The 19,830-nt window shown below is 52.4% G+C and overlaps 1 protein-coding gene across 2 annotated transcripts; it reads left to right on the top strand.

Annotated features, from left to right (window-relative positions):
• Positions 1–499: 499 nt before the first annotated feature.
• On the top strand, positions 500–17,345 carry LOC101943256 (AN1-type zinc finger protein 5-like). Of its 2 annotated transcripts, none has more exons than XM_024107915.3 (7): positions 500–707; positions 2,324–2,426; positions 4,708–4,872; positions 6,223–6,313; positions 7,977–8,095; positions 10,392–10,502; positions 14,323–17,345. In XM_024107915.3, exons 3-7 carry the CDS (start codon positions 4,722–4,724, stop codon positions 14,469–14,471), a joined length of 621 nt encoding a protein of 206 aa, XP_023963683.1. In that variant the 5' UTR covers positions 500–707; positions 2,324–2,426; positions 4,708–4,721; the 3' UTR covers positions 14,472–17,345. The 2 variants fall into 2 exon arrangements, with proteins under 2 accessions (XP_023963683.1, XP_008169544.1); XM_008171322.4 differs by having other exon boundaries at positions 503–707; positions 6,226–6,313.
• Positions 17,346–19,830: the final 2,485 nt, after the last annotated feature.

The following is a 19,830-nucleotide window of genomic DNA, read 5'->3' as shown; positions in this document are numbered from 1 at the left end:
TGCCTGGGGGGGGTGTCTCATATCTCCCTCCCCCCCCCATGGCAGGGGTCGCATATCCCCCCCATGGCAGGGGTCGCAGATCCCCCTCTCCCCCATGGCTTGGGGGGTCTCATATCCCCCTCCCCCATTGCTGGTACACCATCAGCTCTCTCTCCCCCATGGCTGGGGAGTGTATCAGCACTCTCTCCCCCATGGCTGGGGGGGGGGGGGTCTCATATCCCCCTCCCCCATGGCAGGGGTCACAGATCCTACTCCCCCATGGCGGGGGGGGGGGTGTATCAGCTCTCTCTCCCCCATGGCTGGGGGGTGTATCAGCTCTCTCTCTCCCCCATGGCTGGGATGTGTGTGTGTCAGATCCCCCTCCACCATGGCGGGGGGGGGGTATCAGCTCGCTCTCCCCCATGGCTGGGGGTGTATCAGCTCTCTCTCCCCCATGGCGGGGGGGGGGGGTCTCATATCCCCCTCCCCCATGGCGGGGGAGGGAGCCGGGGCGGTTCGGGGCTGCTTTCTGCCAATCGCCATGTTTCCCGGCCGCCCCCAGCCCGCCTTCCCCGGCGTGGGCCTGAGCTGGCCGGCAGCCGCCCCTGCGTGACCGCCTGTGCCGGGGTCAGGCCCCCTCCCCGCCCGCCCGCACGTGTCTGGACGGAGCAGCCGCCCCTGGGCCGGGCCGCTCCCGCTCGGCGTCTGGGTCCGGCTGGCGGCGGCGGGTGAGTGAGCGCGGCCGGGCCCGGGGGGATCGGGGGGCCGGGGACGCGCCTGGGGCCGGGGAGGGCACCAGGGGGCCGGTCGCAGGGCCTGGGGCAATGCGGGGCGGCGCCTGAAGCCCCTAGGCCGGGGGGGGGGGGGGGGGGTCGCAGGGCGACGTGGGGCAGGAGGCGCCTGAAGCCCCTAGGCCCGGGGGTCATGGAGCCGAGGCGAGGGGTCACAGGCAGGGAGGGGGCGCGGGGCTGGGGGGCGCCCCAGAGCGGCGGTGGGGCCGGGGGGCCCGACTACCCTAGGCCCGCGGCGGTCATGGAGCCGGGGGGGCGGTGCTAGGCGGGGAGGGGTCCCTGAAGCCCCTAGGCCGGGGGCAATGGGGGCAGGTGCCTGAAGCCCCTAGTCCCGGGGAGGCCCCAAGGCGGGGGCTGGAATTAGGGCCGGATGACCGCCCCCCACTAAGCTGCGTGGCCCTTCTCCAGCCCTGAGCCGGAGCGTGGCTACAAAACCAGTGCAGGCCGCAAAGCCTCGGGCTCTATTTGCAACAAGGCCGCCCTCGGGTGCGGGGCGAGCGGAGCGATTTCCTCCCGCCCATCGGCGGGCGGGCGATGACTGCCATGGGGCGGGGGGCGGCTGTGGGTTGAGGCTAGCGGCGCGATTGGTGGAGGAGGCTGTCAGTTAGGGGGCAGGGAGGTTGCCAGGTGCATTGTTTTGCAGACGGCCCAGGGTGAGGCTGTGGCCGGGGGGCTGGGCAGGGACCTGAAGGGCAGAGTAATGACCCCCCAGTGGTGCCCCCAGCCTGGATTGACCACACGCTCTCCCAGAGCCAGGGATAGGACCCTAGAGTCCTGGTACCCAGCCCCCTGCCTTAACCACTAGCTTCCACTCCCCCTCCACTAGTAATAAAAGGCCTGGCTCCCCCTCCCTGCTGCTTTAATTACAAGGCCATGCTTTACTCCCACATCCATGACTAGAACTCTCTAGTGCTGACTCCCTGTTGCTTTGTCTTTACCACTGGGCCACACGTCTCTCCCCAAAAGTTTGAGGGGCAATAAACAAAGTGGGTATTCACCCACGAAAGCTTATGCTCCAATACGTCTGTTAGTCTATAAGGTGCCACAGGACTCTTTTTTTTTTTTGCTTTTTACAGATCCAGACTAACACGGCTACCGCTCTGATACTTGCAAATAAACTGACGTTGTTAATCAGCTCCTTTAAATGGGGCCATTTTAACCTCCCCAGTGCTGGATTGGCTTTAAAAAGTACAACCCCCCCCGCCCCCATCAATTCCTCTTCTGTTTGCTGAGCACTGTGTTGATACCTCCACGCCCCCATCGCCACCAAGCGTTTCTATAGCCCCATAAATGTACACTGAGCGTTACACAACCCAGAACAAAATGCACTATGTGCCCCAGAGCTCTACAAAGGCATCATAGACTCAGAGCCATGTGAGTAGCCTGTGGGGAATAAACTCTGGATCCGCAGATTAAAGTACTGATCTCCGCTGTCCGCCTGCCCTACACGCATGCCCCCACACGCTGCTCTTTTTATCCGTGGAAGGGCTTTTACTAGTGAGCCCCTTTGGTGTATGTGTTTTGTAACATTAACTTTCATCCCTTATTTTTAGGTTGGATTTTGTTGCCCTGTTCTCCCTGCCAGAAGGCAGCTCGTGGTGGGGGTGACGTCCGCCCCAGACGGGAAGCAACAGCTGGAGCAGTTCTTGAGCTAAGGTGACTTCCTCTAAAGGCTGGGCACTGGAAGCTGAGAAAGGGTCCAGTTCTTTGAGTGGGGGGAGGTTTAATCCAGGAAGCAGCATGGGAGAGAAGCACCAGCAAACTGGGCAGTGGGCCAGGTTCATTCTGATGACTGGACCCTGACCCCTGCTGGGGAGTGATGTTTTTGGTGTACCAACCCCTTCCTCAGCACGAGAGCCTCCCCAGGGCTCCATGTGTCTCTTTGCACAAAGCTGCTGGCTCAGGACAAGATGGGGCATGATGGCAAAGAGGGGAGAGGATTAGACCTGCTCCCCTCTCCAAATCCATGCCAGCACTCTCTGCTTGGGAACATACTTCCGTTGCGGTGCTGTTTCCTGCTTTGATCACATTTGGCTCCTCAGTAGGACCCTCCATTTGGATCCTGCTACTTTATTTTTTTGCATTTGATCGGCTTTCATAGCATGAGTATTGTACTGTTTTCATTGTCACTTCTGTGTAATTCCCCCAAGTACCGTTGGACAAAAGGATTTTAGATTCAAAAGGGGCGGCTGCTGTCGGGGCGCCCAAAATTAGAGGCCACTTTCAAAAATGAGGGTGAAAAGGATTGTTGTTACATCCAGGTCCTCTCACATTCCAGGGCTTTGCTACAGTATTCCCAGCGTGAGTTGAGTTAATCTCATCCACGGGGCAACATCTAGATAGTCAAGTGTGGAGGTTTAACTGAACGTAGAGTTTAATGGGAAGCGTAGCCTGCAGGGCATGGGGAATGCCAATCAGTGCTGTGTTAAGGAAAGCTGCAGGGTAATATTAAAGAAACTCTAATCACCCATCTACGGACAAAGAGGAGTCAGCTAGTAAGAGCTGAATCATTCCCCTCCTACGGAAAACCTCACAGGAGGGGAAATGTTCCTTGTTCCCAACGCATTGTTCCCTCCAGGGCAAGGTTTTGCAGGCACATGGCTCTTTCAGGGCCGCTGGGATCTTTCCATCAAGCTGAATGAAGCAGCAGTAACTCCTGTGGGGGCGTGTTGAAGAAATGCCACATGCTTGCTAAGGACAGCACTGGCTCTGCTCCCCTCCCACCAGCTGATCCACCTCTTCACCCCTAAACCTACAGAGTTCTAACATGCACTCTTCATACGGAGGGACATCTGTGGGCTTGGAGAGAGTTGCTGCCCATCTCTCTGAAAGCTTTGGCAAGGGCGGAGTGGAATTTCCTGTTGCAGTTTTTAAAAGTTTTGCTTCCACTGGATCAGAATTATTTTGTTGTACCGTGAGTAGCTTGGGGCCAGATTCTGAGCTGCCCTTTAACCAGTGTAAACCTAGAATAACGACCCTGAGCTCAGGGTCTACGGATTTACAACAGCATAACAGACGCAGCATCTCGCCCACGCAATGGGAAGAATTTATAATCTGTGCTATAGGCTGTGTCGTGTGTTTCTCGTCTCTTTCCATCTCGGTGCTTTTTACTACCAGGAGTTGTTGCTTAAGGTTTTTGCTTAAAATAATTCAGTGCAGTTTGGGAACATAAATAATGCAGCACAATCGAAAGTGAGAATGCACAGGTGTGAAAATAGTTTGAGGCTGAGTTTTAAAAACAACACAAGACTGGCCTAAAATTGCGTGTGTTAAGGGTTTTACAAAACCTAGTAATAATAGGAATTCTCGCTTATTTACATTCATAGCCCACTCCCATCAGGGTTCAAAGCAGTTGATCAGAGAACACAGATACTTGTTTGGATTTAAACATTCTCTTTCAATCTTTTCTAGGTTAGATATCACAGCCTTGGGCTAGTGCCTGAGAACCAGAAAGGAAAACTTGCTATAAATGAAAGCTGTAAAAGTGCAAAATGTAACTAATTCACCTGAGTATGGTCCATTTAAATGCTTTGATTTGGTGATCGAGGGAGCTGCTACTAACACACGTACGGAAATTTTTGATTGATATTTGGGACCTGATCGTGCAGCCCTTACTCACACAAGTAGTTCTTACTCATGCAGGTATCCCGTGACTGTTGTAGGCCTACTTGTGTGCGGAGGGACTACTTATAATCCTGCTTCTTTTGACTTTAGTGATGCAGGACTAGGCCACTTGTGAATATGGGTTGCAGGGTTGGCAAGGGCTCCGATCTAGCAAACACTTGTGCATGAGCGTAACCGCTTAGGAGAGTAAAATTGCACAAGATCACACCTCTCTTGGGGTCCTTTGTGCATCTCCTTCCTGGTCAGCCATGGTATACAAGGAAATGTCCCGCGGATATGTAACTGCTCTGTCTCTCTTGTTCCTGCTTTGTAGTTGGAGGCGAGACAATGGCCCAGGAGACTAATCAAACACAGGTGCCTATGCTGTGTACCACAGGCTGTGGATTCTACGGCAGTCCCCGAACCAATGGGATGTGCTCAGTTTGCTATAAAGAGTATCTACAGAGGCAACAGAGCAGTGGCCGGATAAGCCCCCCAGGTAGAGGAAAGTCCATTGATTGGATGTCTGGGTGTGTAAATGATGAATGTAGTGCTGCCTCTCAGCCGATCTGAGAGGTCCCTGCCTCGGCATAAAGCCAGGATCCCACAATCCCTGCACTACCTTAGTTGTATCCACCCTGATACAAGTTGTTGGTTAGACATGGCTCCCACTCATCACACCAGTACGTCGCACGTCCTGACAGTGAGACTCCATGCTGTTCAGGTGCTGTCTGAGCTCCCCAGTTACCACCAGAGACATCCCCGGTGCAAACCCATTGAAGTTTGGCTGGGATGATTTAGTTGGGGATTGGTCCTGCTTTGAGCAGGGGGTTGGACTAGATGACCTCTTGAGGTCCCTTCCAACCCTGATATTCTATGATTCTAAGTCCTTGAAATGGCAGCAGGGATGAAATTGGCCACCCGGGTTGTCTAGTTTTCTCATCTCAATAGTGCTGACAAGCCAGAGCAGTGAAATGAAGGATCCGATCCTTGCTACTAAACACATTAGACATGTGACTGAACAGAGAGACAGCTGTGAAGACAAACTCTGCTCTTCCCATCATTAGCAGGATTCACCCCTGCTGTGGGTCTGTGCAGACACTGAGCGTACAGGTACTTAGATGGCAACGTGAGAGATGCCTGATGAATCCCTTGTATAATTTTTATCCCCGGCATAGCAATGCTGTACTTGATTTCACCGCGGGGGATGGTACACTAAGGAGGTGGTTGTTCCTTGAGGAGGATTAGAGAATTCACTAAAGAGTTTGGTTTAGATCCTCAGCCAGTGTCAATCGGTGTTTTTCTGTTGTAGCCAGTGGAACGACGCTGGTTTACAGCAGCTGAGAATCTGGTCCTTCGGCTTTAAGCAGTGGCAAAATGACAGTTGGGTTCTAGATAACGTAGGCGCCTGCAGTGTCCCTTTAAGGGCCCTTTCAAAGGGCACGTCTGCCCCATTCTCCACCTCAAGACAGTTTGGTTTCTCAGTACCAAGAAACTGAAAGGGGGACTCTCAAAGAAGCCTGATCCTGTGGGGAGCTGAGCAGCCTTCCATTGAAGCCAATGGGAGTTGAGGGTGATTGGCGCTCTGAGCCTTTGTGGGTAGGTTCTCCTCATCGTCCATCAAAGCCCGAGGAGCAGCCAAAACCTCCGTGGATGATCCCTTTGGCTCTTGTGGCAAAAACCGCTTGAGTTAGTGAGAAGGGTTTTGTGATCCTGGGTCTGAAGGACACCAAGTGAATCAGGAATTCATTCCTGAGCCTTGCCTGCTGTCCCTTTGGCTATTGGTTAACGCCTGTGGCGCTTGCTGATATTTCTGAGAGTTCACTGACAATGTGGGGTTTTGTCTTAGCAGCAAATGCCAGCAACAGCCCTGCGGCTTCAGATTCCATCCCAGGGCAGAGCACAGACGGAGACCTGACGCCTGAAGATGTGAAAACCAGGTAGGGGCAAGAAACTCTATGCGGATCTACCAGCAATAGCTGTGGGGCCAGGAGAGAGGCTTTTATTCTCTGCCTTGCAGCTGATTAGCTTTTGTAAAACAGTCTGGGTCTAAAGAGGTCACTGACTCAGTGTTCACTTCTCAGACACTAGGGCCAGCCTCTAAACTTCTAGTCCACCAAAAGTGACTAGCTGACATATGGGGCCTGGTATGAAAGGGCATACACCTGTGAGTGACCTTCCACCGCCATGCAGCTGCTGCTTGGAGCGTTGCTGAGGTCAATCCTGTTTGATCCTTTTCCTCTCCACCTGCTTCATTTCAGAGGAGCATCCTGTCTGTACAGACAAGCCACGGGGCCTGATTCCCCTCTCAGGCTGGCGTAAAGAGTAATTCCATTGAAGTCAGTGGAACTATATTGGTGTAAAAATGCTGTGAACGAGAAGAACAAAATACTTCGGGAAGTCCACAGTAGACTTCCCTATGTATAGCTAATTTACCGGTGCAGCACCTGGATACGAGGGTGATGGACATTCTAGAAAACCCCCAGAGGGCTGGAATGAGACATAGGAGAATCAAACCTGTTTTCTCCAGTTCATTGCTGTAAAGTTCAGCAGAGTCCTGTCCTGAACTTGATTGAGGGAGCTGAGTGCCTGGGCGTGTTCACTTCAGCAGCTGACTGCAGGGGCGGCCAACCCAGCTTCTCATTTGGAAGGGGCTGTTGATGAAAGAGAGAAACTGGCCTTGCCTCTTTTCTAGCTGGAATAAAAAAGCCACCGGATCAAATCCATCCCCACTCTAATTCCATTGACGGCCCAGTGCTCTTAACCCTGGGTTGAATTCTGCTCATAGCTTTCAAAGGCTCCAGATAGTATTACATTCAAAACCAATGGTACAGATGTGTTTGAAACAGACTTTAATAAATGGAAGGGAAAAAATCCAGGGCTTAGACTCTGAGGGAGAAAAATCAGGTGGATTTCTGACCTAGAATACTAAGTTGTAGTAAATAGAAATACCACGCAAGTTTCTACGCACACAGCTCTGCCTGTGTACCCCTAGCCAGAATCCAAAACAGCCGCTGTATTCAAATCCCAGTTGGTCCCAGCTGCTTCATAACTCCCACGCCCCCTGCTCTTCTCACTCAGCTCTGCCAGAGCCATACAGTCCTCACCAGTATCTGTTATAATAATAATATATGGAGATGTACCTATCTCATAGAACTGGAAGGGACCCTGAAAGGTCATTGAGTCCAGCCCCCTGCCTTCACTAGCAGGACCAAGTACTGATTTTGCCCCAGATCCCTAAGTGGCCCTCTCAAGGATTGAACTCACAACCCTGGGTTTAGCAGGCCAATGCTCAAACCACTGAGCTATTCCTCCCCACAGTTCTGGAGCTCTCTCTATGGACTGTGACTCATGTCCATTGCTTTGGGATGGAGGAGGGAGGCTGAGATCATCACAAATTCATTCCATTTGAGTCCTAAGAGAAACATGAACCCAAGTCTCCAGAGAAGAGAAGTTAAATGATTGACCTACCGTGCCGCTGCGCTTTCTGTGAATGTAATGAAGTTAATTTTATGGGCTGAAGATGCCTCTCACATAACTGCTCATCCGAGGAAAATATTTCTGTTTGCTCTGTGGTTTGTTTGTTGTTGTGAATGCTCCCAGCACTCAGACTCCTGTGACCCATCAGATGACGGCCATGAGCATATCCAGAGAGGAAACCAGCAGCGAGACAGTCGGATACATTAGCACAGACGAAACCTCCTCAGCATCTTCCTCATCAGGTAGTCAGCTGATTAAGACTTGGCTCGAGTATAAACGACAATCCAGTTTTAAGCAGCAAATAGAATACTAGCCAGGAACACAGGGAAGCTATGATCTATAGCTAAGATTTAGGGGAAAGGGTTGGAAAGGCTGTTTCCTCATTGCCTGAGGATGAAGCCTAATAGATCACTCTGTGGGCTGAGAACTGACTAGCCACCAACCTTCAAATACCTGGCGGGCAGATAATCTTCCATGATTTCTGTCTTTTTAAATGTCAGAACACCTGGAAGCAACCCCCTGCCCGGTGTGCCCATCTAGGCGGCTGCATGCTGCTGTTCCATGCCATCTCTCTCGCGGGATGAGTGGCGATCAATCCAGTGAGGTTAATGGCAGAGGACGAGGAAATAGGACTCCGGGGTTCTATTTCTGGCTATACTGGTGACTTGCTCTGTGACCACAGGCGAGTCCCTGAGCTGTTGCGTTCCTCACTTTACCAAGCTGTGAAATGGCCACGTTAATACCCGCATGCCTCACAGAGATGTTTGTAGAGTGGAGAAGTGCAAGTGTCAGTGCTAAGTAGGGAGCGGCTTCTGGTTGATCCGTTACAGGTGGTTTGGAGCCATAACGGCGCCACACGCTGCCATGGAGATGCCCTCCTCCAGTCCGAAGCCACGGTTATTTAACCCCATGTCAGAGAAAAACAGAGTTCTTACTTTTAGGTTGGGTGCAGCAAGTTAGATACTTTATTTTCTCTAGCAATTGCATGGAGGGAGAGAGCAAAACAGGTCTCTTTCCAGGTAAACAATTACAGCAAGCATTTATACCTTTGTTAATACAATAATGGGTAACAGCTGCATTTTGTTTATACATAGGTTATCCTGATATCTTATTTTTTTCACCTCTATTTAGACTACAGTCTACATTTTATACTTATTTAACACAAGGTTGCAACAACTTCTTATACAGTTCTTCCCCACTTGCCTTACACAATTCTTGCTTCTACAAATTTCGCATTATTAGGGTTACAGCTAGCCTAACTCTTGCTTATATAAGGGAACTACGTGGATTTGAATTTCCTTCAAATCCCCGTCAGTTCTTTCTCTACTTCCACACACACCACCCCTTTGGTCCTGTACAAACTCCTTTTTTTTCAAAAGGAGTGTTGATGGTCATTAAAGGAAACGGATCCTGCTGCCGGATTCAACCATTGGCTCAAGTATGGTGACAGGAGTCCTTTTCTTACCAGCACAGGGCGAGAAGTAGGGTGAGGGTGGTGGTGGTTTCTGGCAAGTGGCGCAAAGCCAGAGGTAGCCTAGGCTGGTGGAAAAGGCACTGGGCAGGGACTTGAGAGACCTGGCTTCTATTCCTGGCCACTGACTCACGGCATGATCATCAGCAAGTCACTGCTGAAGGTAGGTCTGCACTGCAGCGGGGGTGTGATTTGCCGTTCATGTAGACATACCTGCACTATCTGCACTTTAGCTAGCTTGCTAAAAACAGCCGTGAGGATGTGGCAGTGTGGGCTGCACAAATCCTCCTTACCCTATGGGGTGTGTACTTGCTTGTGCTGCCTGCACTGAAGTTCACGCCACTGCATCCTCCTGGCTGTTTTCAGCGAGCTAACGAGGTTAAAGCTAGCGGGGGTACGTCTGCACAAGCCACAGATCACACCCCTGGCTACGGTGTAGACATAGCCTTCGTCTTCTCGGGCTAGACTTTCTAAGGTGTTTAGGCACCTAAAGATGCAGATAGGTGCCTAGTGGGAGTTTCCAAAGTGCCTAGGCTGGTTAGCGCCAAATTCCCATGGATCTCAACGGGAGACAGGTGCCAGCCTGCTTAGGTGCTTTTGGAAATCCAACGAGGCACCGAAATACCTCTGAAAACCTGGCCCTTAGAGCCTCAGGGTTCCCACCAGTAGAGTAGGGATAGTGGGGCTTACTTTTGTGTGTAAAGCATTGTGAGACCTACAGATGAAACATGCTATGGAAGTGTGAAGGTTCATTATTTATTTAGCTATGCTAAAGCCCTGACCTGGGACTCGGGAGATCTGGATCTCAGACAAGTCATGTGATCTCTTTGCCTCGATACTCCGCCTGTAAAATGGAGATAATCTCTCTCCCCTTTCTGTGTTGTCTAGATGGTAAGCTCTTTGGTGCAGGTATTTTCTCTCGCTGTACATATGTACAGCTCCTAGCACAGTGGGGTCCCAATCTCCATTAGGGCTTCTAGGTGCTAGTGTAACAAAAACAATACATAGAAATGTTCCCTGGTGTGGAAGGGAGGTAAAGAAACTCTCCCCTCCTCTCTTTGTTCCAGAGACCCTCCTTGAAATATCCCAGAACTCTGCTGAGGGGGAGAAGACTTCAGAAAAACCCAAACAGAAAAAGAATCGCTGTTTTACTTGCCGGAAGAAGATCGGGCTAACTGGTAAGACATAATGGGGAAAGCGGCCTGTGGCCAAGAACGGCACCTGCCTGCTTTAGGGAAAGCAGATTTTTAAATCCCTGAGGTGGTATCTGTTTTCAGGTGTTATTGTAGGGTTTCATAAGCATACATCCATATCCCCTGGTTCTGTGATCCTCTCTGATTTCACAAGATAAGGAGAGCTGGGGTGGGTCAGTGTTTGGAGCTGAAATTTCCAAGGGATGTGTTGGTATCCTGAGAAATGTGGGCGAATTGGTCGGTGGGACGCTGTCGTTTGAACAAGACCGAACCCGTAGCCCTAGCTTTCCCAAGCCGTGGCAGAGTGCAAGTGACACAACTCTTGTCTGTTTCCTTGCTGCTCTGAGCATTCCAATAGCAAACTGAACAGCACCTCTCAGTTTCGCGCTGCTGCTGCTCGGCAAAGCTTCGTGCAGAAGCAAAGGCAATGGAGCTGACTTTCTGCGGAATTCGGAAGACAGCTGGTGATTCTGGGGGCCTCGGTAGCTGGGTACCCAGTTTGAGATCTCTTAAAAGGGCCTGATCTTCAGAAAGGGCCTCATACCCACCCTCTGAAAATCAGGCCCTTTTAAGATCTCGCAAGTTGGCCCCTCAGAAATAGAGGTAGCTAAAAACTCTCGTCACTCCTGACAATCTTGGTCTGTTTATTCAGTGGAAAACTAAAGTGATGCGCTAGATCCCTGGCTTGCCAGAGAAGGAGGCGTGGATGTTTGTGGACTTTTTTAAGCCCTTTGTACTTTCTCCCTAATGCTGAGAGGCCACTGAGGAAATCTTAGCCACATCCACAAGCCGCATGAGGCTCACGACAGATAAGGCCTGGGCACAGGGGAATGGTGGGGCAAAACCCAGGGTTGTGAGTTCAATCCTTGAGGGGGCCATTTAGGGAACTGGGGTAAAAATCTGTCTGGGGATTGGTCCTGCTTTGAGCAGGGGGTTGGACGAGATGACCTCCTGAGGTCCCTTCCAACCCTGAGATTCTATGATTCTAACTGGCTTCAAGACTGAGCTTGCTAAATTTCTGAAGGGGATGATATGATGAAACTGCTTACAATGGCGTGTAGCCGATCTGCGACTGCTAGCAGCAAATCTCTCCAGCGGCAGGTGATGGGACACTAGGTGGCGAGGGCTCTGAGTTACTGCAGAGAATCCTTGCTCAGGTGTCTCTGGCGGCTGGGGCTTGCCACATGCTCAGGGTCTAGCAGTAACTGATCGCCATATTTGGAGTCAGGAAGGAATTTTCCCCCAGGTCAGTTTGGCAGAAACCCTGGGGGGGGTTTCGCCTTCTTCTGTAGCGTGGGGCACGGGTCACTTGGAGGTTTAAACAGTAGATTCTCTGTAACTTGAAGCCTTTAAACCATGATTTGAGGATGTCAGTAACTCAGCCAGGAGTGGGTGGGTGAGGTTCTGCAGCCTGCGATGTGCAGGAGGTCAGACTAGATGATCACGATGGTCCCTTCTGGCCGTAAAGTCTAGGAATCTGAGGTCCAGTGAGACAGGGAAGTCTCACTGTTGGGAGTCACTGTCAGAGGGGCAGGGAAAGGGAGGGCTTGTTCTTCATTCTCCAGGGCTGTCAGTCCTGCACCGTTCCCTAGCACTCCCGTCACTTAAATATACAGCCGTTCCTTGGAAAGAGGGCTCTTGACTTGCCAGCTGGCTGGTCCCTCTACTCTTCAGCCGTGGTATAATCAGTCAGTCTTTTGTTCAGACTAGGGTCCCCTCTACCAGTGACTCCCAACGTACCCCAGGGACTGTCTGCTACTCTGGGTTTCTACAGTGCCTGGCCCAATGAGGCTCCCTTTTTGGTTGGTCCTTAGCCACTACTGTAATAACCATGATCAGCATAACATGGAACTGATGCTCTAGGCTGGGCTTTTCAAAAGCACTCGGTGCCGGCCTAGCTCTATTGAAGTCAGTGGCCAAATCCCCACTGAGAGTAACAGGGGCAAAGGTAGGCCAGGAATGAGCACTTGAAAATCCCCCCAGCCCCCTGCCTGCCTCTGAAAATCAATTGGACTCGGACTGTTCAATGAAAGCAAGATCAGGCTATTCGTTATGAGCCTGGGGGGCTGAATGGTGAAAAAGTAACGGGGTTGTTCTAGGTAAGCAGCATTAATCCGGCCCTGTAAGATGTTCCAGGCAAGAAAATTCACTAAGCAATGAACTTGGCTGCATTTCCTTACCAAAAGCAGTACTCCCCTCACATTACTCCACCATCTAATCTTTCCCTGGAAAAAGTTAACCCCAGAGCTGCGGAGGTCACACTGTTTGAGCAGAGCGCTCTCCTCTTTAACCTAGTTATAGATTGTGATTAGCAACATGAAATTTACACACGAGCCTTTGCTTTAACCGGCATTAAGGTCCCACGCGCGAGATAAGCCCGAGGTGTTTGTGCAGTGCCTGGCACAACGAAGCCCTGATCTCGATTTGCAGCCTTTGGGCGCTATCATAGAAATGTTATTAGCTAGTCCACTTGCACAGAGGAGGGAAAATATACTCTTTGTGCAGGCTCTCCAGATCTGTAGGCAGCAGGATGCCCTCCTGGAAGGGAAGCTGCTTTCTTACCCAGCATGTTTAAAAAGTCGAACACCCCGCACCCCTTCTTATGGGAATAAATAATAATAGTGGGTACCTCACAGGAATTCTGTGTATTCGGATAAGGCAAGTCAGTACAGTCAGTACCCGTGTCCTTGGATTCTCAGATAGGGATAAATTCATACATCACACCAACGTCTTGGAAATTGTTCCATAGCATGTCGCTTCAGGCTGCAGCATTGTCCGGTGGTTAAAGTGCTGAACTCAAGTTAGGAGACCGGGGTTTTGCTCGGCTGCTGAACCGGAGTAGATTATTTCCCTGCTCTGTGCCTGGATTCCCCAATCTAGGACACTGGGATAATGGTACTGGTTAAAACACCTTTGAAAAACATTGTCTAAGAGCGAAGCTAAATGATTAAACGACAGACTTCGGTAGCTGAGTAGTTCACGTGTGTAGTTGACTCCATCCAAAGGCACCAGAGATATTAGCCATAAAACCCAGTTCTCTGGAAAGTTTTCAAGGGGACCAATGATCAGATTGGGACTGGGTTGTAGCTCACACGGTTCTGTGGATAAAGCAAACCTAAAATGTCCAAGTAGCAACCAGGCTGTTACTGAGTATCCAGCGAGATCCATCAAAATACAGCACATCCTCAACCACAACTTCAGCAAGCTGGTGTCCAAAACAGGGTCATTTTCCCATAGGCCATTATCTTTGGTTATTCAAACACTTCCAGTGCTGCTGCTGTCGGCTTGCCCTTTGATGAATGGGTTGTGCTGTAAATCCAACATGGCATGTTGGATTTTGAGCCACTCCTCCTGCCGTCAGGGCACAAAAGAGCTGACTCCTGGTCAGCAGAAATTTGAGAACAGGAAGCCTGATCTTTATTGGAAGCCTGTTGACATGCTGTGACCTCCAACCTTGGCTTCTGATTGGTTCACCAGCCCTCCTCATCTCCAGTGAATGTGGGAGCGCAGGGGCAGTAGGCCCTGTTAAAAAACTCTTTTCCCACCGTTGGGAACAGCTGGCCCAGTCACAGGAAATCAAATGAAGTGATGGCCGAGCCACTGGACTGCTCCGTGGCAGCAGCTGAGCCCCCCTGGATCACCGGGGGCACTCGCAGGCAGTTAGTGCCTAATCGGACCTTTTTTAGGCATAAATGGGGCGTCGGTGTGTGCTAAGAGCCAACCCTCTCGCCCTGTGTGTGTCACCTCCCCATCCGGATAGTTCATGATTAACTCTGCTTTGTCTCTCTGGAATTCACCTATCCAGGTTTCGACTGCCGCTGCGGGAACCTGTTCTGTGCCATCCACCGGTACTCTGACATGCACAGCTGCCCGTACGACTACAAGGCGGAGGCGGCCGAGAAGATCCGCAAGGAGAACCCCATTATTGTGGCAGAGAAGATCCAGAAGTTGTGAAGGAAGCTGAGCATTGAGTACTTGAGCCTTGTGGCGTGGCGCTCCTCCCACTCCCGGTCCCGTTCCCTCCCCCCCAAGGTGTCTGGGATCCTGCCAAGAGGTGAGGAGACTCAGCAACCCTGTGGCTCCTTCCCCCCCACTTCTTTTCCTCTACCCGTCACTCAGTTGACCTGTTTTTAACCCGTTTTCAACCAGAAAAAGGGATCCGCACCTACCCCGCCTGCCCTCCCCCTCCCCCGTTAAGAGTTTGGACTTGTCTTCCAGCAGGGCTGCGTATACAGCTTACTCGGCATGGAGGAGTTCAGCAGCCCTCCCGTTCTGTCGACAGGCCCCCCCGCCCCCCCCTTTGCAAACGGGAGCCTGTTGTGAGCATCGGTGAGTCACTGCAGCACCTCGCTCTGGACGCTCAGCAGCAAACGTCATCTCCTCTCCCCCTGAGGCTCCCGTTTGGGTTCAGACGCAGAACAAGGATTCTGGCCCGTTACAGCTCTGAGTGTTCCCCCTTCCCCTTAAGCAGCGGTTGGTGTCGCGACAGAATCGTGAAGCGGCGGCGGCTGGTGCAGCATAAGGAGCTCGTGGCTCGCGGACGCTGCAGCCAGACGTGAGCGTTACGCCCGTGAGCCAGGAACGTTGAGGAAAGACCCGCAAATGCCTCTTGCCCTTCCCCAGGCTTTGTGGGATGCTGGGCTCCGCTGCGGGGGCTGCTTTCAACGCTCCGGCGGGACGTCCGGCGCTAGCCTCGTGCTTCAGACTCGCCCATGTGCAGTTGTTGGCTGCTTACCGAGCAAGGCCGATTGTAGCCCCGCCGAAGCCCACGCGCCAATAACCCCCTTCCACCCCTCCCACTCTTTACCTTCTGCCTTATTGTGTGATTCTCTCTTATCAGGGTTGTGCGCAAAACTCAGACCAGCAATCCTCCTCCTCCTCCCTTTGCTGCACGCATGCAAATCTCAGAGAGCTCTGTCCTCCCTCCAGGCCTCGCTGATATTCAGTGAGCCTCTCTCGAGTGGGTGGATCTGGTGGGAAATCACACTGAGCCGTCGACCTCTCCCAGCTCACTGCTTGTTCCCCAGGGTGCAGCGGCAGGGGCGGATCCTCAGCTGTTGTGAATCAGGGCCGCTCCATTGCCTTATAGCAGCTGAATCTGCCCGCTAAGGAACTTCTACCATGCTGAGCCATCCAGGTCCCCCCAGTTCCCGGGTGTGGCTCAAAGGGGCTGAATTTGGGCACCTCTGGGACCCAGATTGAGGTGCTGATCCTGGATTCGTGGAGGGAGAGGAATGTTGGAAACTCACAGGGTCTGGCCCTCCATTAGATTTGAAAAGAGGATTCGGGGCGGGTGTGAAATCCACTCCTGTGCGGCGCGCCAGCCCCACACCCCTGCACCACTGAAATCCCACTTCCGTTCCTGTGCTGAGCAGGACTCGGTACATAGACGCTGGGCTGGCTCTCTGCAGAGGGGTGAATTTCACCCGGGCCACGCAGCAGCTAGCAGCCCAGGAATCAGGCTGCCACTGCTGCTCCGAGGGGAGCTCTCGGATGGGAGCGTTAGCAGGTGGCTCGTTTCTGGGCTGTTTACAGGACCCAACAAACTGCACAAGCCACGAATCCTAGAAGCAAAGGAAGTGAAATGAGCCCCCGGAGAACGAAGCAACTAAAATGCCTCTGCCCCCGCTTTTAAACTAGCCCACGTGATAAACTGTTTCCTTAAACATCGACTTCATAGTAAAAGTGCAAAGAGCAGTTCAATTCACTGGGCCAGACCTGAGCTGCTGTAAAGCAATCCTGAAATCCACGCGGCCTGGCCCATTCACACCAGCTGAGGATAAAGATGTTTAATTTTTCTACCTGGATCCAGCCAAATCAGTCTCTCCCCTCCTTGTCCTAGCAGCATTCCCTGCAGAAGGTACCAAGGGGAAAGAATTCAAGGGCTAAATTCTGGGCTCAGTAAATCCAGAGTAACTACAGTGGAGACAGAGCCTGATTCGCTAGTCCCGGCCTCTCCAGTTTTACACTGGAGTAACTCCATTGATCTGCATGGAGCTAGTGCATAAAACTGGAGTAACGCATTGGTGAATCTGATCCGCTCTGCAAATCCGGAGTAGCTCCATTGACTTCAGCGCAGACACGCAGGGCTAGCTCCTCGGCTGGTGTGAACTGGCTGGTTCACACCAGCCGAGGATCCGGCCTGGAGCACCAATCCCAAGTAGCATGGCTGACTTCGTGTTAAATTCCAAGTCTTGATTTGGTTTCGGCAGAGGTGCTCTAGGTACGTGCCAAGGTAACACGGCAATGAATCAGAGCCAGGCTGTAAATGTTCTCGTCCGTGCAGAAAGCTGGACTATCTCCGCTGGAGTCATTCTGGATATACACGGGGGCTTCTGAGACCAGCATCTGGTCTCCAGCAGTTTGGGGCCATATAACCAGTCTTGGGGGTTGGTTTCCTTCTGCGCCATCCTTTTGTTAGCCTAAGTGGGCTCGTTTGGTCTTGTGTTTAATTCAAACCAGGAGGGTGAACGCTAGCGGTTTCTTCCTCCCATCGTACGCATCCTGGTGCCCACGCTCAGCTTGAGTCTAGCAGAAACCCCACTTTCTTCTGGAGAGAGATTTTTATTGGTGAATAGGGCCTGCTGCACCCTGGCTGCCTTGGTCCCAGCATGGGAGCCCTGGAACCGTTCTCCGATCACACACTGTCAGTAGCATTCACGTTAAACCTGGGAATTCTTTACCGGGGGAGGGGCAGTTCATTGTGGATGGAAGCCCAAGCAGTGATAAACCAGCCCTCTGTTTCTCCCCCACTTCCTCTATTCTCGGTCTTCTTCCTAGAAAGTCTGATACCAGATATGTAAATAATAATATATTCTAGTTTGCTTGGATGGTGTCAGCTGCTCTTTGTGTTGCTGTGGCTTGGGAGCTCTCTGGCCACCCGCCATTTGAGGTGATGTTTTGTGGGTGAACTGCTGACTACCCCAGGAATAGCTGCGTGACAAAGGGCGCCGCCGTATTGTTCATCTCCAGTCGTCGTTGGCAGCGCGCTTTGAGATCTCCAGATGACAAGCACCGTAGAAGAGCCGGGTATTATGATGAGCGGCTGGGTGGGCTTTTCCCCAAAACGCATTGCACCTGTTTCTTATCTCCCTCGCCCCAACATAAATCAGGGGTCGCTCCATTGGAATCAGCGGGCCTGATTCTTTGCCTTGTTCCTTGGGTCATTTAGAGCTGTGTAAAGTGACGGTTAAAACGGTGGCGTTCTGAATTGCCTGTGAATTTCTGTTCATTCCCCCTGGGGCACCTGGCATTGGCCACTGTCGGAAGACAGGATCCTGGGCTAGATGAACCATTGGTCTGACCCTGTATGGCCATTCTTACGTGTTTTACGCACCCACTTTGCACTGATGTAAATGGAGGGACAAGGTGCAAGGGGTGGGGGGGGGCCCAGCTGCATTAGACTGACGTAAGTGAGCTCAGAATCAGGCCCTATCACGGTCCTGCTTTAAGAATCTCTTTCAGCTGATCTCCAGGTCTGACTCGTCACAAGCAGTGGCTGCAGTAAAGCAGCACCTCAAGTCAAAGGGGCTTTGCTGCCACTGAGTGGGGCATGATGAGTCGTGCCTCGATAGCCGTCTTTTAAAGTGCCTGAGTTGCTGTCCCGTCCCCTCCTGGGGAACCCGAGCGCGCTGGACGAAAGTGAGCTCGGGTGTGTCTGCCCATGCTGCAGTCACACCCGGTGATTGTGGTGCAGACGCACCCCGAGAGGCATCTGGAGCCCAAGAACACAGCTACAGGGGGTTAGTGAAACTCTCGTTCCCATCCTCCCCGAATTGTCCTGCCCAACCCTAACCAAGGCCTTGCCAGACGAGTGCCATCACTGTAGTGCTGCAGCCTGCATGCTGCTTTGCGGGGATGGTGCTTGGAGGTGCTCATCCTTGGTGCCTGGCGGAAGCCATTGGAAGTATGGTGCGTGACAACCCAAGGCGCAGCTTGTGTTCCTCTGCTCCCCAGGGCACTGGGCAGGCTGGAGCTCCACCGTATACAGCTGCCAGAGCCTGAGATCCATCCGCTGCTCCTCAGCTGCCAGCGTGGCCATCACAGAGAGGCTGCCATAACCGGTCCCCCACAGCTCCATGGGGGATGTGCGAGCAATGGCTGGGTCCCAGGGGAGGAAGGGGTCGGTGGCAATCACTTCGCGTGGATGAAAAGGGGTGAGGGCCGAATCCTGCCCTTGGACGCAAGTGTGTATGGTTCCTGTGGGAGTTTGGCCCAGATCCTCAAAGGCATTTAGGCACCCGACTTCCATGGAAATCTGGGAGTTAGAAGCCCCAGTACCTTTGAGGATCTGGGCCTTGGTGTGTCTGGTCAACAACCTGGGAGCTTCTGGAGCTGGGTCTATGTCCAGGGCCTCACTCACACCTGTACCTGGGGAGATGTTCGCTGCCAGGGAGCGTGCTCGGGGAAAGCAAAGGAAGAGGAGTGTCAGAGTGCTGTTGTTCCTAGAGCTACTACCTGGAGCTGTCCAGACCAACACTGCTCAATGGCTCCTGTGTCCTGTCACTAAAGCTGATAACCCGGCTCCAAATGCCCGGCATTAGCGAATCATGTGCAGTCAAGGCAAATTACAATTCAGCCTCTGTGATCCCACAGCTAAAAGGCATTCCAGGGAGGTGGCCTCGGTGGCCTTAGCTCCAGCGATCTCAGGATACTGGCCACGTTTTATTTTTGTGCCTTAGCCTGCGAATGTGAATCTCTGCTTCTGGACATGCCGAAAACTAAGCAAACTCCGGCTGGAGCGTCGGCAGGGGCTGCGGGGCCACGTCCTTGGCTGGTGGAAGTCAGTGGAGTGACACCAATTCATGCCAGCTAAAGGTCAGGCCCACGCGTTCCTGAACACGCACTGTCGCTGATGGCTTTCACAGGCAAGACAAAAAGAGGAATTTCCCAGTGATGGAGGAGCTGGTAAGGTGAAAAGAGGCTCTCCCAAGGGGTGTGCCCCCATGCGGTACGGGCCAGCTTTTCAGAGGAACCCAGCCCCCAGGGTTTCAGTGCGTGCGGTTGTGGAGGCAAGTCTCCATTGTTCTCAGTGGGTGCTGAGAAGTTGAGTAATTCTGGCTGTTGCATTTCAGGTGTGTCTACCCTGCATTCAAAGTGTGAACATACCCACTCTAGCTGGGCTAGCACAGGCTTTAGGACAGGCTCTATGAGCCCTCCCAGGACCCTAGGATGTACTCTGACAGCCAGCCCATGCTGCCGTGGCTTCACTACTACCGGTCCCTGAGCAAGCTAGATCAAAGCTCGCTCGGGTATGTCTACACGTGCTGCAATTACACCTCCGACTCCCGTGTAGACATCCCCTTAGGTGCCT

The sequence above is a fragment of the Chrysemys picta genome, chromosome 25 (genome assembly GCF_011386835.1).
Source record: "Chrysemys picta bellii isolate R12L10 chromosome 25, ASM1138683v2, whole genome shotgun sequence".
In the NCBI taxonomy this organism is placed as follows: Eukaryota; Metazoa; Chordata; order Testudines; family Emydidae; genus Chrysemys; species Chrysemys picta.
This window is presented reverse-complemented; position numbering and strand designations above follow the sequence as displayed.

What these genes read in the sequence shown, in the direction of transcription:
- LOC101943256 (XM_024107915.3), top strand. Translation starts at nt 4,722, where the DNA reads ATGGCCCAGGAGACTAATCAAACACAGGTGCCTATGCTGTGTACCACA. An exon ending in CCTGAAGATGTGAAAACCAG is followed by an intron (nt 6,314 to 7,976) that starts GTAGGGGCAAGA and finishes GAATGCTCCCAG; the next exon opens with CACTCAGACTCCTGTGACCC. An exon ending in GAAGAAGATCGGGCTAACTG is followed by an intron (nt 10,503 to 14,322) that starts GTAAGACATAAT and finishes TCACCTATCCAG; the next exon opens with GTTTCGACTGCCGCTGCGGG.